This window comes from Physeter macrocephalus, chromosome 21 (genome assembly GCF_002837175.3).
Source record: "Physeter macrocephalus isolate SW-GA chromosome 21, ASM283717v5, whole genome shotgun sequence".
Lineage (NCBI taxonomy): Eukaryota > Metazoa > Chordata > Mammalia > Artiodactyla > Physeteridae > Physeter > Physeter macrocephalus.
The window spans coordinates 3149169-3164893 of NC_041234.1; the positions used below are offsets into that span (position 1 = coordinate 3149169).

The 15725-nt window shown below is 37.6% G+C and overlaps 1 protein-coding gene across 1 annotated transcript in view; it reads left to right on the plus strand.

Moving 5' to 3' along the window:
• Nucleotides 1–14203, plus strand: part of PPEF1 (protein phosphatase with EF-hand domain 1) — a 132402-nt gene extending 118199 nt beyond the window's left edge. The window contains exons 15-18 of the mRNA XM_028482558.1: nt 3704–3810; nt 11398–11561; nt 12648–12732; nt 13632–14203. Of these exons, the coding sequence (XP_028338359.1) occupies nt 3704–3810; nt 11398–11561; nt 12648–12732; nt 13632–13840 (565 nt within the window). The 3' untranslated portion in view covers nt 13841–14203. The remainder of the gene's footprint in view (nt 1–3703; nt 3811–11397; nt 11562–12647; nt 12733–13631) is intronic.
• The last annotated feature ends 1522 nt before the right edge of the window (nt 14204–15725 follow it).

The window sequence follows — 15725 nt, forward strand, 5'->3', positions numbered from 1 at the left end:
TCTGATTCTCTAGGAATTCCTCCTCCCGTTGCTGGACCCCCAGGTTGGGAAGCCTGACGTGGGGCTCAGGACCTTCACTCCAGGGTGGACTTCTGTGGTATAAGTGTTCTCCAGTTTGTGAGTCACCCACTCAGCAGTTATGGGATTTGATTTTACTGTGATTGCACCCCTCCTACCGTCTCATTGTGGCTTCTCCTTTGTCTTTGGATGTGGGGTATCTTTTTTGGTGAGTTCCAGTGTCTTCTTGTCGATGACTGTCCAGCAGCTAGTTGTGATTCTGGTGTCCTTACAAGAGGGAGTGAGAGCTGGGATTGTTTTCTTAATTATATTTTTGGATTATTCATTTATAGTGTTTAGAAATACAGTTGATTTTTGTATGTTGTGCAGTCTTAATGAACTTCTTTATTAGTTCTAATAGTTTTTTTTAATTTATCTTTTTAATTGAAGTATAGTTGCTGTACAAAGTTCTAATAGTTTTTAGTGGAATCTATGGGATTTTCTATATACAAGATCGTATTATCTGTGAGTGCGGATAGTTTTACTTCTTCCTTTCCAATCTGGATGCCTTTTACTTCCTTTTCTTGCTTAACTGCCTGGCTAGAACCTCCAAACCAATATTGAATAGAAGTGGTGAGAGCAGATACCCTTGTCTTCTTCCTGATCTTAAGAGGGACATATTCAGTCTTTCAGCATTAAGTATATTAGCTATGTGTTTTTTGTAGATGCCTCTTTTCAGGTTGAGGATGTTCCCTTCCATGCCTAGTTTGTTGACTGTTTTTATCATGAAGAGTGTTGGATTTTGTCAAATACTTTTCTGAATGTACTGAGATCATCATGTGGATTTTTGTCCTTTATTCTATTAATATGATGTGTTACATTGATTAATTTCAGATGTTAAACACACCTTGCATTCTTGGGATACATCCCACTTGTTAACGGTATATGATCCTTTTTATATATTGCTAGATGCAGTTTGCTAGTGTTTTGTTGAGGATTTTCCATCTATATTCATAAGAGTTATTGGTCTGTAGTTTTATTGTGATCTTTGGTTTTGGTATCATGGTAATACTGGCTTTATATAATAAGATGGGTAGTATTCCCACGTTTTCTATTTTTTGGAAGAGTTTGTGAATGATTGGTATTAATTCTTCTTTAAATGTTTGGTAGAATTCACCAGTGAAGCCATCTGGCCCTCAGCTTTTCTTTGTGAGAAGTTGTTTGATTACTTATTCAATCTTGTTCCTTGTTCCAGGTATGTTCAGTTTTCTATTTCTTCCTAGCCAATTTTGGTAATTTGTATCTTTATAGGAATTTGTCCGTTATCTAAGTTGTTGGTGTACAATTGTTCATAGTATTCCCTTATACCTCTTATTTCTGTAAGGTAAGATGTGATGACCCCTCTTTCTAAAGTCATTTAATTTTAGAAATTTGGGTCTTTTTTTTTTTCCTTAGCCAGTCTAGCTAAAAGTTTGTCAATTTTATTGATCTTTTCAAAGAACCAATTTTTGGTTTTGTTGATTTTCTCTATTGTTTTTTTATTTCTCTATTTCATGTATTTCTCCTCTGTTCTTTATTATTTCCATCCATGTATTTGCTTTGGATTTTAGTTTAATCTTTTTTTAAAATATAAAGTTATTTATTTATTTTTGGCTGTGCTGGGTCTTCGTTTCTGTGCGAGGGCTTTCTCCAGTTGCGGTGAGCGGGGGCCACTCTTCATCGCGGTGCGCAGGCCTCTCACTATCGCGGCCTCTCTTGATGCGGAGCACAGGCTCCAGACGCACAGGCTCAGTAGTTGTGGCTCACGGGCTTAGTTTTCCGCGGCATGTGGGATCTTCCCAGACCAGGGCTTGAACCCGTGTCCCCTGCATTGGCAGGCAGATTCCCAACCACTGCGCCACCAGGGAAGCCCAGTTTAATCTTTTTTTTCCTAGCTTTTGAGGATAGACATTATGCTATTGATTTCATATCTTTCTTTTTTAATATAGGTATTTATGGATATATATTTTCCTCTAAGCACTGCTTTAATTGCATCTCATGTGTTTTGGCATGTTGTATTTACAGTTTCATTCATCTTAAAGTATTTTCTATTTCTGTTGTGATTTCTTCTTTGACCCATTGGTTATTTAGGATTGTATTGCTTAATTTCCTTACATGTTACTTTTCCCAATTTGTTTGTTATTAATCTCTAATTTATTTATTTATTTGTAGTCAGGAAAGATACTTTGTATGGTTTTAATCATTTTAAATCTATTGAGACTTATGTTATGGCCTAACATGGGGTCTATTGTGGAGAATATTCCATATACGCTTTAGAAGAATATATATTCTGCTGATGTTGGGTGGAGTGTTTTATAGAAATCTGTTAGGTCCAATTGGTTTATAGTGCTGTTCAAGTCTTTTATATCCTTTTTGATTTTCTGCCCAGTTGTTCTATCTATTATTGAAAGTAGAGTACTGAAGTCCCCAACTATTATTGTTGAATTGTCTATTTGCTCCCTCAATTCTGTCAGTTTTTGTTTCATGTAGCTTTGGGCTCTGTTGTTAGTTTCATATATGTTTTATAATTATTTCATCTTCTTGACTGATTGGTTTTTTTTGTTTGTTTGTTTGTTTGTTTGTTTTTTCTTTTGCCATACGCCAGCCTCTCACCATTGTGGCCTCTCCCGTTGTGGGGCACAGGCTCCGGACACGCAGGCTCAGCAGCCATGGCTCACGGGCCCAGCCACTCCGCGGCATGTGGGATCCTCCCGGACCGGGTCACGAACCTGTGTCCCCTGCATTGGCAGGCAGACTCTCAACCACTGTGCCACCAGGGAAGCCCTGGTTCTTTTATCATTCTAAAATATCCCTCTTTTTCTCTAGTAATAGCTTTTGTCTTAAAGTCTATTTTGTCTACTATTAGTATGCCCACTCTAACTCTCTTCTGGTTGCTGCTTGCATGGTATACTTTTTCCTTTCAAACTCTTTGTATCTTTGAAACTAAAGTGTGTCTCCTGTAGACAACATATAGTTGGATCTTGTTTTTTTAATTCAGTCTCACAATCTCTGCTTTTTTATTTATTTAATCCATTCAAATACGATGTTATTATTGATATGGTTGGATTTACATCTGCCATTTTGCTTTTTTGGGGTGACTCATGACTACTTTGTTCCTCTGTTCCTCCTTTATTTTGAATTTATTTTTGTAAATGGTCTGAGGTAGAAGTTTAACATCCAGACATTAATTGTGCTAGCACTATTTTTTTAAATCGTCCTTTTCTACTGAATTTTAATACCTCCTTTGTCATATATATTGTTCCCATATATATTATAGTTCACTATATTTATGAAAATTCTATTCTATTCATGTATGTATCTGTCTTCTCTTGTGTCAATACCTGCTGTTTTGTTTAAGTAACTTTAAGGTAAATTTCAACATCTGCTATAGCAAGTCCCTCTTTGTTTTCCTTCTTGTCTTGGATATTCTCATACACTAATTGTTCATGTGAATCTTTGAAATCAAAAAGAAAATACCAGTGATAATCCTTTTAAAATTTCACACACACATACATATAAACATATTCACCACCTAGTAATATGTTATTTGTTAAGTTAGACAGTTCATTTAATGTAGGAACTGGTGAGTGGCAACAAATCATATTAAAATGAAACAGAACAGGATGACTTATGTAATTTTCACCTAATAATTATTTTCTTAACATAGGGTGAATGCTTTTGAAAGTAGTGCCATCAGGATGTTAAAAGAGAGAATGATTTCACAAAAAACTGACCTCATTCGTGTTTTCCAATGTCAAGACCACAGTAAATCAGGTAAAAAAATTATGTAATGCTTACCATTTTGTAACATACCAGGTTACATACAAATTAGTTTTCATTTTCTTTGTTTCCTTAAGATTTCAGTTTTCTACTTTTACCAGCAAGGAATGATAGAGATAAAAATGAAATATAGTCCATTATATGCTTGGACAAAAGCATATTCCTCCTTTTCAGTAAGCTTCTTTCAACTTAAAAAAACAACAACAACCCAGAATTAGACTTCTCTTCTGGTAGTATGTTTGACTAGACACTCTGGAAGGTCCTCCTGTTAAGAAACAGCTAGATTCTAGAGGATACAGAATTTTAATGCATTTACCAGCCTCACAGTAATTAAGATAAATCTCTAGGCTGCATTTCCTCTCCCCATTAAAGGATTTTTAAAACCACAAGTTGGAACATGGAGCAGCAAGCAAGCAAAAAAGGCTAGATTGTCCTGGGGGCAAATACTAATATTGGTGTAGCAGTCAATCCTGAGACTAAACCATAGGGTAGTAGAGGGATGGATAAGCTGAATTTGAGACTTACAACATTAAGCCTAGATCCTCAAAGTGACTAAAGTAGTCCTAGGTCTGTAGTGCCCCCAACTCCTGGCAAGCAAATGCAAATCCATCTTCATGGGAAGCATCCCAAATTTGGGCCACTAGTATATCCAGAGATTAAGATCAACTAATATGAGGTCACAACTGAAGATCACCAAACAAACAAGGGGACAAGCTACCATGAGGGAGAGTCAGCAGAAACAAAAAGCAACAGATTAGTTTCCCAAGGACATTATATATTGGAATTATCAAATACAAAATAAAAAATTACTGAGAAAGAAAATGTTTAAAGAAATGAAAGATGGAATCACAAATATGCATTTGAAAATGATTTAAAGAAGAACCATTTTTATTTTATATAGATATAAAAACTCATTAAGAAAACATAGTGAGAAGATTAGACATTGCTTAAAAAAGAATTAGAAAGATTAAGAATCAAATGTGTAACATACATCTAATCAGGGTCCCCGGAGGAGAGAATGTAAGAGAGAATATATTTGACATGATAATGGCTGAGACTTTTCCAGAATTGTTGAAAGACTCAAATTCACAGGTAAAGAGGAGCAGTGATTCTCAAATAGGGTGAATAAAATTAAATTCACACCTACACACACCTGTGGTGAAACTGCAGAGCATCAACAGAGAAGAGAAAATCTTTAAAGCAAGCAGAGGAAACACACGGTGCTACAGAGACAACAATTAGAGTGACGTCAGACTTCTCAACAGTTGCAACAGAAGCCAGTAGACAGTAGGGTCATATATACAGGTGGTCCCCAATTTATGATGGTTTGACTTACAATTTTTCAACTTTAAAATGGTGTGAAAGCCATATGCATTGAGTAGAAACTATACTTCGAATTTTGAATTTTGATCTTTTCCCAGGCTAGCAATATGTGGTACAGTGCTCTCTCATGATGCTGGGTAGTAGCATTGAGCCACAGTTCCCAGTCAGCCACAAGATCACAAGGGTAAACAACCAATACACTTACAACCATTCCATACCCATACAGCCATTCTGTTTTTCACTTTCAGTACAGTATTCAATAAATTACATGAGATATTCAACAGTTTACTATAAAATAGGTTTTGTGTTAGATGATTTTGCCCAACTATAGGCTAATGTAAGTGTTCTGAGCACATTTAAGGTATGCTAGGCTAAGCTAAGATGTTATGTTCGTTAGTTTAATTGAATTAAATGTATTTTCTGTTTTTCACTTTCAGTACAGTATTCAATAAATTACATGAGATATTCAACAGTTTACTATAAAATAGGTTTTGTGTTAGATGATTTTGCCCAACTATAGGCTAATGTAAGTGTTCTGAGCACATTTAAGGTAGGCTAGGCTAAGCTATGCTGTTCAGTAGGTTAGATGTAGGTTAGATGTAAATATTAAATGCATTTTTTACTCACAATATCTTAAACTTATGATAGGTTTATTGGGATGTAACTGCATTATAAGTCGGAAAATCTGTACAAAACATTGAAATTAAAATTTACGAAAAGATACAACATGAAAACACTAACAAAAACAAAGTGGGAACAGCTGTATTAATATCAGACAAAGTAGACTTCAAGGAGAAATACATTACTAGAAAAATAAAGGGACACTTTATGATAAAATATTCAGTTTTCCAACTAAATCCATTCTAAATGTGTATGCACCTATTAATACAGCCTCCTTCAAAAATATGTAAAACAAAACTGCACTGAACAAGTAGAAGTAGAAAAACCTACCATCATAGTGGGAGATGTTAACACTCCTCTCTCACAGGAACCGAAAGTATAAACAGACAAAAAGATTAGCAAACTTTCCTTAAAAGACATATTGAATATATAGAACTCTGCATCCAACATTGCAGAATATACATTGCTGTCAAGCACAAATGGAACATTTACAAAAATTGACCATTAAATGGAACATAAAGTAAATCTCAACAAATTTTGTTTTGGAAACATATAGAATAAATTCTCTGACATAGTGAATTGAGCTACAACTCAGTTACATATGGTAGCTAGAAAATCCCCTTGGGCTTGGAAATGAGAAATACACTTCTAAATAACCCTTGGATCAAAGAAGAAATCACAGTGGAAATTAGAATGCTGAAATTGAGTAATGAAAATACAACATATCAGAACTTATGGGATGCAAATTAGAGAGGCATTGATATCCTTCATTGTATATATTTTAAAAGATGAAACTGTGATCAGCAAAGTAACAAAAAGTGGTTCTTTGAAGAAAATGTTGATATAACCCTCATAAGGAGAGAAAGGAAGAGAGACCAAATAACTGATGCCAGAATTGAAAGGGGGGACATTACTACAGACTTTACAGATATTAAAAATATCATAAGATATATTATGGAACTTCTTATGCTAATAAATGGAAACTTTAGATTAAATGGACACATTCTTAAAATATATATGTACACACACACTTATAAAAACTGACACAAAAAGAAATAGAAAATCTGAACAATCCTATAACTATTAAAGAAATTGTATCTGAAATTTTGAAACTTTCCACATAGAAAGCTCTGAGCTCATATAGCTTCATTAGCCATTACAGTATGCATATTTAATATTGTAAGAAAGAAATGAAACCAGTGTTACAGAAACTCTTCCAGAGAATAGAAATAGAGGGAACACTTTCTTTTTTTTTTTTGGCTGCACCACATGGCTTGAGGGTTCCCAGACCAGGGATCGAACCCGTGCCCTTGGCAGTGAAAGCGCAGAGTCCTAATCACTGGACCGCCAGGGAATTCTCAAGGGAACACTTTGAAGATGATTTTAGGAGGTCAGCATAACCTTGATACCAAAACCTAACAAGAACATTATGGAAAAGGAAAATTAAAAGCTAATATCACTCATACATTTAGATGAAAAAAGTCCTGGATGAAATAATAGCAAAAGGTTAGTGTATCACAACAGAGTATAGTTTATTCTAGGAACACTAGGATTTCTAGGTTGTTTTAGCATTTGAAAATCAATCAGTGTAATTCACCACTTAACAAAACTTAAAGAAGTAATATAATTCTCTCAAGAAAAAAATTGTTTCATGTATTTCGTCCTGGTTTCATGGGTTTAAAAAACATTTAGAAAACTAAAAGTGGAAGTAAACTTCCTTAATCTCATCAAGGATCTCTACCAAAGCCTATAGAAAATAGCATACTTAATGGAGACATGTTGAAACCTTTCCTTCTAAGTTTGGGAATGAGGGAAGGATGCTGTAGCAGGCTGAATAATGCCCCTTCCCATAATATATCCACATTCTAATCCCCAGAATCTGTGACTGTTACCTTATTTGGCAAAAGGGACTTTGCAGATGTGATTAAGTTAAAGATCTTGACCTGAGGAGATTATCCTGCATTATCTAGGTGGATCTGGTGTAATCACAGTGGTCTTTATAAGAGGGACATAGGAAGAGTCAGAATCAGAGGAGAATGTGATGTGATGATGGAAGCAGATATTGAAATAATGCACTTTGAAAAGGGAGGAAGGTGCCCCAAGCCAAGGAATATAGGCAACCATTAGAAGCTGAAAAAGGCAAGGAAAGAGATTCTCCCTTCAGAGCCTCCAGAAGGAACCAGCCGTGCTGACACTTGACTTTGGCCCAGTGAAACTGATTTTGTACTTCTAACCTCCAGAACTGTAAGAGAATAAATAAGTGTTATTTTAAGCCACTAACTCTATGGTAATTTGTTAGAACAGCAGTAGGAAACTAATACAGAGGCCCCCTCTCAAGACTCTGTTCAACTTTGTACTAGGGATGCTAGCCAGTACAATAAGGCAAGTTACATAAAATGATAAGGCTTAGAAAGAAGAAATAAAATGTCAGTATGCATAGACAACATGCCAAATAAATCCACAGAAAAACTGTTAGAATTAATAAGTGAATTTAGCAAGTTGTAGAACCTCAAGGTCAATAAACAGAAATTGATTGCACTTCCATATACTAGTGTATCAGTCAGAATCTATTCAGGAGACAGAAACCACATGAGTAATTTGAACAAAGAAACAATATAAAGAATTATAAACTAGTAAAAGGTGATTAATTACTAATAGGAATAAAAGAGAACTCTAAAGAATACAAGAACAGAAAGTGTAGGGAACAACTACTGTCTCTAAGGCTGAGAGAGTATCCAAGGAAGGAACAAACTTGGAAGAGTCCCCTACTTCCAACCAAGGCTAAGATTCAGACCTCATTGGAGAGGGTGTCACTTTGGCCCGCTGGATGGGGTGAAAGTTCACTGAGGTGTCTCAGGTCAGAGTTGGTCTGTAGCTAGTGGGCTAGGAAGAGAATGGAGCCACCCACTGTGGTGCCATCAAAACTCTCTTTGGGCTATGCACCACTGTGTCTCCCACACACTGCTGGCAAGGGAACCACCCACTGTGGTGTCCATTAAATTCACTAGAGAGTGGGTGCCACTGCATTTCCCACACACCTCTAGCAGCCATGCTACGCTGTAGAAGCAAGAAGCAAAGTACACCAGAACTGTTTCTTCTGCTATGTCTTAGAGCATTCTTCCTGCACCCTCTGCTGGTAAAGCCTAACATTATGCCAGCTACCAAAGGAGAAATATTTACAGGGTTCAGCTCCAATATCACAAAACAAGGCAAAGAAAGGTAGATTTTTAAGTGGGTGGAAGTAAATTGATAACTGGTATAGGCAACCGTTAACTTTTAGATAATGAAAATCTTAAAAGATACCATTCACAATAGATAATCAAGTACCAAGAAGGAAACCAAATGATTGATGTGTGAGATTTCTAAAATATTATTAAAAGAAATAAAAAAGAATTGAAATACATGGGTGGGTATTACTATGTTCAAGGGCCAAAGTTGTCAAGATATAAATTCTCCCCAAATTGAGCTATAGGTTTAATGCACCAAAGGGGCATGTACAGAATGTTCTTAGCAGCACTGTTTGTAATAGCACCAAACTGTAGATAATCCAATGTCCACCAACAATAGAATGGGTATATAAATTTTGAATATGTGGAATACTATACATCAATGAAAATGAAGACACTACAACTAAATGGAACAACATGGCTGAATCTCTTGAACTTAGTGTTGAGCAAAGGAAGTAAGATTCCTCCCAAAATATTTACTTTATGATTCTGTTTATATACAGATCAAAAAAGGCAAAAAGTAAACTATAGTGTTAGAAATCAATATAGTGACTCTCCTTGGGAAGGTGGGAGGTGATAGTAATTATGAGGAGCCACAGAGGGGGCTTTTGGATATTGGCAATGTTCTATTTCTTGTCCTTGGTGGTGGTTGCATAAGAAACTCCTTTGTGATAATTCACTGAGTTCTGTATTTGTTTTGTGAACTTTTCTGTATGCATTAAACTTCAATTTTAAAAAAAAGAATTATGTCTTTGCAGGTAAGTGTGTGGGGAATCGTCTTGGTGGGAGTGTAAAATGGCTACTCTTTTTTTTTTTTTAAATTAATTTATTTTTGGCTGTGTTGGGTCTTCGTTGCTGCGTGCAAGCTTTCTCTAGTTGTGGCAAGCAGGGGCTACTCTTCCTGGCAGTGCGTGGGCTTCCCATTGTGGTGGCTTCTCTTGTTGTGGAGCGTGGGGTCTAGGTGCACGGGCTTCAGTAGTTGTGGCACGCAGGCTCAGTAGTTGTGGCTCGTGGGCTCTGGAGCACAGCCTCAGTAGTTGTGGCGCACGGGCTTAGTTGCTCCACGGCATCTCTTTCTTTCTCTTTTTTGCTTTTTAATAAATTTATTTATTTGTTTGTTTGTTTGTGTATTTATTTATTTATGGCTGCATTAGGTCTTCGTTGCTGCATGCGGGCTTTCTTTAGTTGCGTCGAGCGGGGGCTACTCTTTGTTGTGGTGAGCGGGCTTCTCATTGCAGTGGCTTCTCTTGTTGTGGAGCACAGGGTCTAGGTGCGCGGGCTTCAGTAGTTGTGGCACGCGGGCTCAGTAGTTGTGGCACGTGGACTCCAGAGTGCAGGCTCAGTACGAACCCATGTCCCCTGCATTGACAGGCGGATTCTTAATCACTGCGCCACCAGGGAAGTCCCTGGCTACTCTTTTTTTTTTTTTTTTTTTTTTTTTGTGGTATGCGGGCCTCCCTCGGCACGTGGACTCCAGAGTGCAGGCTCAGTAGTTGTGGTGCACCGGCTTAGTTGCTCCATGGCATGTGGGATCTTCCCGGACCAGGGCTCGAACCCGTGTCCCCTCCATTGGCAGGCGGATTCTTAACCACTGCGCCACCAGGGAAGCCCCCTGGCTACTCTTTCTTGAAAGCAGTTTGGCAATATATATCAAAAGCCTTAAAAATGTACATACCCTTTGATCCAGCAATTCCACTTCTAGGAATGATCCTAAGAAAATAATGGAATAGTTTCACAGCCATTAAAAAAATGATGTAGATCTATGTTTATTAACATAGATGCATGTCCATGATTTATTATAAGTAAAAAATCAGGTTAGAATATATATGTTTGTTATGTGTGTGTGTTGCCATATGTAATACACATATGTAAAACATATGGTATAAAGTATATTTGGCTTTAAGAAAGATAAAATATATATACATTTATATATACATGTTTATATACATGGAAAAACATGAACATATCTTTAATAATCAGAAAAAATAAAGGTATTTTTATTTCAAAAAACTACATATAATTTTAGGAGATGAAAGCATATTACCTGGGAAAATGAGACATGAACAATATGCCCAAATGTTCAAAATAAAAGTAATCTTTTATCCTTTATATCCTTTTGTGTTTTCAAATCTTCTATTATAAACATACCTTACTTTGTTAATAAGAAAAAGGGGAAAAAATCTAGTATGCCCAGATTCTGATTGCTTACCCATAACAGTAAGGGAAAGATCTGCGGAACCCCAAAGGTTATTCCTCCCTCAGAGTCGGGGCGTCTGGTAGGACACATCATAAAGAGGAGCAGAGGCACCCAGGCCTCAAAACCGAGGCTGTCTGCTTGCTCCATTGATGAGGTTGCATTTTTAATCAAATTATCAACCAATTATATGGGCTTTGTTGCTGTTGTTGTTAGGAAAACTTTCTTTGGGCCAGTGGGCTTTTGCCATGGAGAACGTTTTGGGGCTGAACTTGCCATGGAGATCCCTGAGTTCACATCTGGTAACCACAGACAAAGATGGAAATATTGACTACATGTCCAGCTTCCAGGATATCCACATTCAGAAACCTGTGAAAGAGGTAAGTGAAACACAGCCCCCGGCTAAAACCTGGCTGGCGTCAAACTGCCTTTGGACGACTTATAAGAGTTCCTTAGTTCTTTGAGAAGTTGGGAGTGGAATCGTCTAATGGGTGGGCATGGCACGCTTAGGAAAGACCCAAGGGGGATCTTCCAGATACATTGTGATCTGTTCAGGAAGTTTGTGCGTTCTAAGGATAGGCAAAACGAAAAAAGAAGAAAAGTCTTCTGCAAGCAAATCTGTGTCAAATATGTGATTCTTCTCTTAAGTGCTGTCCAGCAGAAGGGCATATATGACATCTATTCTTTCATATAATACTCTTTAAAATACTCAACATACTCCTATTAACTGTCAGTAAGTATAGACTTACTGATATGACATCTTATACCTTAAAGAATTTTAAAATTTAGAATTTCTTATTAAAATGGGTATACCCCAGGGAGAGTTGTCAGACCCCCAGTACTTATTAGTTAACAACTCATCAGCAATTAGTTATAATATTGGGCTGAAAGTGAGCTGATGGGAACTAGGACTGGGGTGACTGTTTGCAGGAGAGTTGAGAAGTTGAGCAGGAAAAGGGAAGTAAAACTGCACGTGGGAAACTAAAATATCCACAGAAAGGAGGCTTTTGGCTTCACTTGAGAGACAGTTTACCATGGTGGCTAAGCTCCCAGGCCTTGGCTTCAGGCGAAGATTCAAATCCCACTTACCAGCTGTGTGAACCTTGAGAAACTTACTTTACCTTTCTGTCTTCCAGTCTGTAAAATGGGCATAATAATAGTTCTGTTCCTTGGGGCTATTGTTGAGGACTGAATGAAATAATCCATAGAAGCTGTCAGTGCAGAGCCTGGCATACAGATTCGCTTTGGCCCATCCCCTAAGGAACAGAGACTGCAGGCGCTACAGAACACAAGAGCATGGTCTTTTATCTGATTCAAGAGGATTGGGCCTCCAAGGAAGGCCTGCCTTCTCAAATTTCTATCTGAATCACATACTTCGAATTGTTGACCATGTGTGAGTTTGTTACTTTTACTAAAATTGATCTGTTATAAATTCTATATGTCTTAACACTTAGTCTTTATTTTAGGTTCAGCCTACTCTGATTGAAACAGTGTACAGATACCGATCTGACCTGCAAATCATCTTTAATGTCATTGACTCTGATCACTCAGGTAGGTTCACTTTGATTGGTTCAGTAGCAATAGAAAGCAAAGGCTAGTCTGTTTCTTTTAAACCAGAATTCTGTTTTCATCTATTGCGTTCTTCATCCAAACTTGATTTAACTCAGGGGTGGGGGGTAGGGATAAACTCATGTTTAATATTATTGTTTTTTTTTTAGTTTGGCCACAGACTCTATTCGAGTCCATATGGTATAGGCTTATGTATCCATTAGTCAGACAAGAGTAGCTCCTTTTATAAATCACCAGCACAGATGAAAAGATAATTCACTGTCCATTTAAAAATTATAGTTATTCCTGGCAATAAAAATCATTCCTAGAGTTCTGATTCTGTTTTGGGGACTAAGAACTCATTTTCTGCTTAGCTTTGATGCGCAATTATTTATTTTCAAACTTAAAATCATCAGATAATCCCCAACTGCAGAGACCATTGAATACCAAAAAATCAATAATCAAAACACAAAAGCAAATTACTGCCTATAGAAAATGGCAGAGCCACTGTTTGCAATCCTCTTTTTGAGTCCCAGGGTTAATTCTCCCTCTGCTTTGATGTAGCTCTCCTCTCTGCCCTCCTTCCATGTCCCTCTCCCTTAGATTTTAGATCTTGTAATTTCTATACTACATATAGTACCACACCTACAATCTCCCCCGCCCCATTCCTCCACTGTTCACTCATTCCAGCTTTAGAATAATCTCAGGATCACTTGGTAGTTGAAAGTGACATATTGTTTCTCATACTTACAATCTTACTTTTCCATTTCCTTCAGTGTCTCGATGGTCAGGCATGTTAGTGAGCTGCTAATAGGGACTATTCAGTCAGTATGGCTTTCCCCACCCCTCTCTAAGGTGGGTCTTAAAATGAACACTCATGACCTTCTCCTATATTCTTTTAGGCCTGATCTCCATGGAAGAATTTCGTAGCATATGGAAACTTTTCAAAAGTCACTACAGTGTCTGTATTGATGATTCCCAGTTAGATGAGCTCGCCGAAAGGATGGACTTAAACAAAGATGGAAGCATTGACTTTAATGAGTTTTTAAAGGCTTTCTATGTAGTGCATAAATTTGACAAGTTGAATAAATCAGACACCAAGTTTGCTTAACAAGAATTAGGGCTTTCCCTCCTTGTAAACAGTTGGCCCAAATCACTGACACAATCTTTGCCACGACCCTTGAAATTCATAGTCAGTAGTAGAGAAAAGTAGACCCCAATTCACACCACGAGCAGGTGTGTAATGTGGGTATTGGAAGTCCCTAGTAAACTGCTATTGGTAAGACTAGGTTAAATGTCAGCTGATAGGATTTGGCTCCAGTGGCGGGACTCACACACTGCCAGGTAGAAACTGGATTTGAGCCTAGTGTTGGTCTCTTGGATGCCACCTAACCAGGAGACCTGAGCAGTTTATAAACGTATTGAAAAGAACCCACAGAATACCAGAGGAAAGTACAACATCTGTGAGTGGTTGAGGGATGGGAGGAGGAATACCAAACTATTAAAAGTATTTCCATCTTTAAACTGTAATCTTCTTTGGAGATATCATAAACCAGTGATTTTCAGCTGTGGGGGAACCACCTTCAGGGATGGGGGCCATATCAGAATCTCGGGGGAAGTGTGGGAGTGTATTGTTTGCAAAAGCGTATTTATTTCTTGTCTGTTGGAGATAGAAAGTGAGTACATTCAGATTGAGCCCTATAATTAATATGGTTTGACACCTTCACTGGTAAGATGGGGCCTTGGTGATGCATACATTGTGCAATTTATTCTGCCATTCTGATTGCCTATCAAACATAATAAGAGATTTCTGTTTGAAGGTGAGTATATGTTTCATTTTTTTCTTGAAGTTTGAGAACTTCAAGATCTATGAATATGCCAGGTTAGATATCCTGCTACACACACCAGAAATAATGGATCACATGTAACGAATATCTTTTAAAAATGCATAGCTGAGCTGGCAAGTAAGTAAAAGAAACCCCAGGGGCAGGGGGGACTTCCCTGGTGGCGCAGTGGATAAGAATCCACCTGCCAGTGCAGGGGACACAGGTTCGATCCCTGGTCCAAGAAGATCCCACGTGCCGTGGAGCACATAAGCCCGTGCGCCACAACTGCTGAGCCTGTGCTCTAGAGCCCGCTAGCCACAACTACTGAGCCTATGCGCCACAACTGCTGAAGCCTGTGTGCTGCAACTACTGAAGCCTGCGCACCTAGAGCCCATGCTCTGCAACAAGAGAAGCCACCACAATGAGAAGCCCGTGCACCGCAAAAGAGAGTAGCCCCTGCTCGCCACAACTAGAGAAAGCCTGTCTGCAGCAATGAAGACCCAACACAGCCAAAAATAAATAAATTTAAAAAGGAACCCCAAGGTTAGGAAAAATAAGAGCATAATTAAAATCATAGCAATATTAACTTTGGACAGGATACACTTTAAGGCAAAGAATAGTGTCATTCGGGATAAAAAGGTCATTACTGAACGCCAAAAGGAATGATTCACCAGGAGGATATAATAGTTTATAAACTGATATGCATCTAAAAACTTAGAGCTTTAAAATTGATAATGCAAAAATTGACATAACTACTAGGAGAAATTGATAGAGGGAGATTTTTAATATACCTCTGTCAGTAATTGAGCACGTAAATAAAAAACTTGTGTATAGAAAATTGGACAACCCAGTTAATCCACCTGATCATGTCTGTGTATGTATAGTCTGCAATCAGTTTTAGAGAATACACATTATTTCCAAGCACTTATGGAACATTTATAAAAATTGATCATGTATTAGACCACAAAACATTTCTCAAATACTAAGCAATCAGTTAACAAAGATACTACATTTTCTGGTCATTGTACATAATTTTCCTGGGGAAAAATATAATTTACTAATACTAACTCAAGAACAATATGAGGGTCTAAAGAGACACATAACCATGAAAGAATGTGTCGGTTTGGCTAGGCTGAACTACATTTCTCAGAATTCCCCTTCTTGTATGTT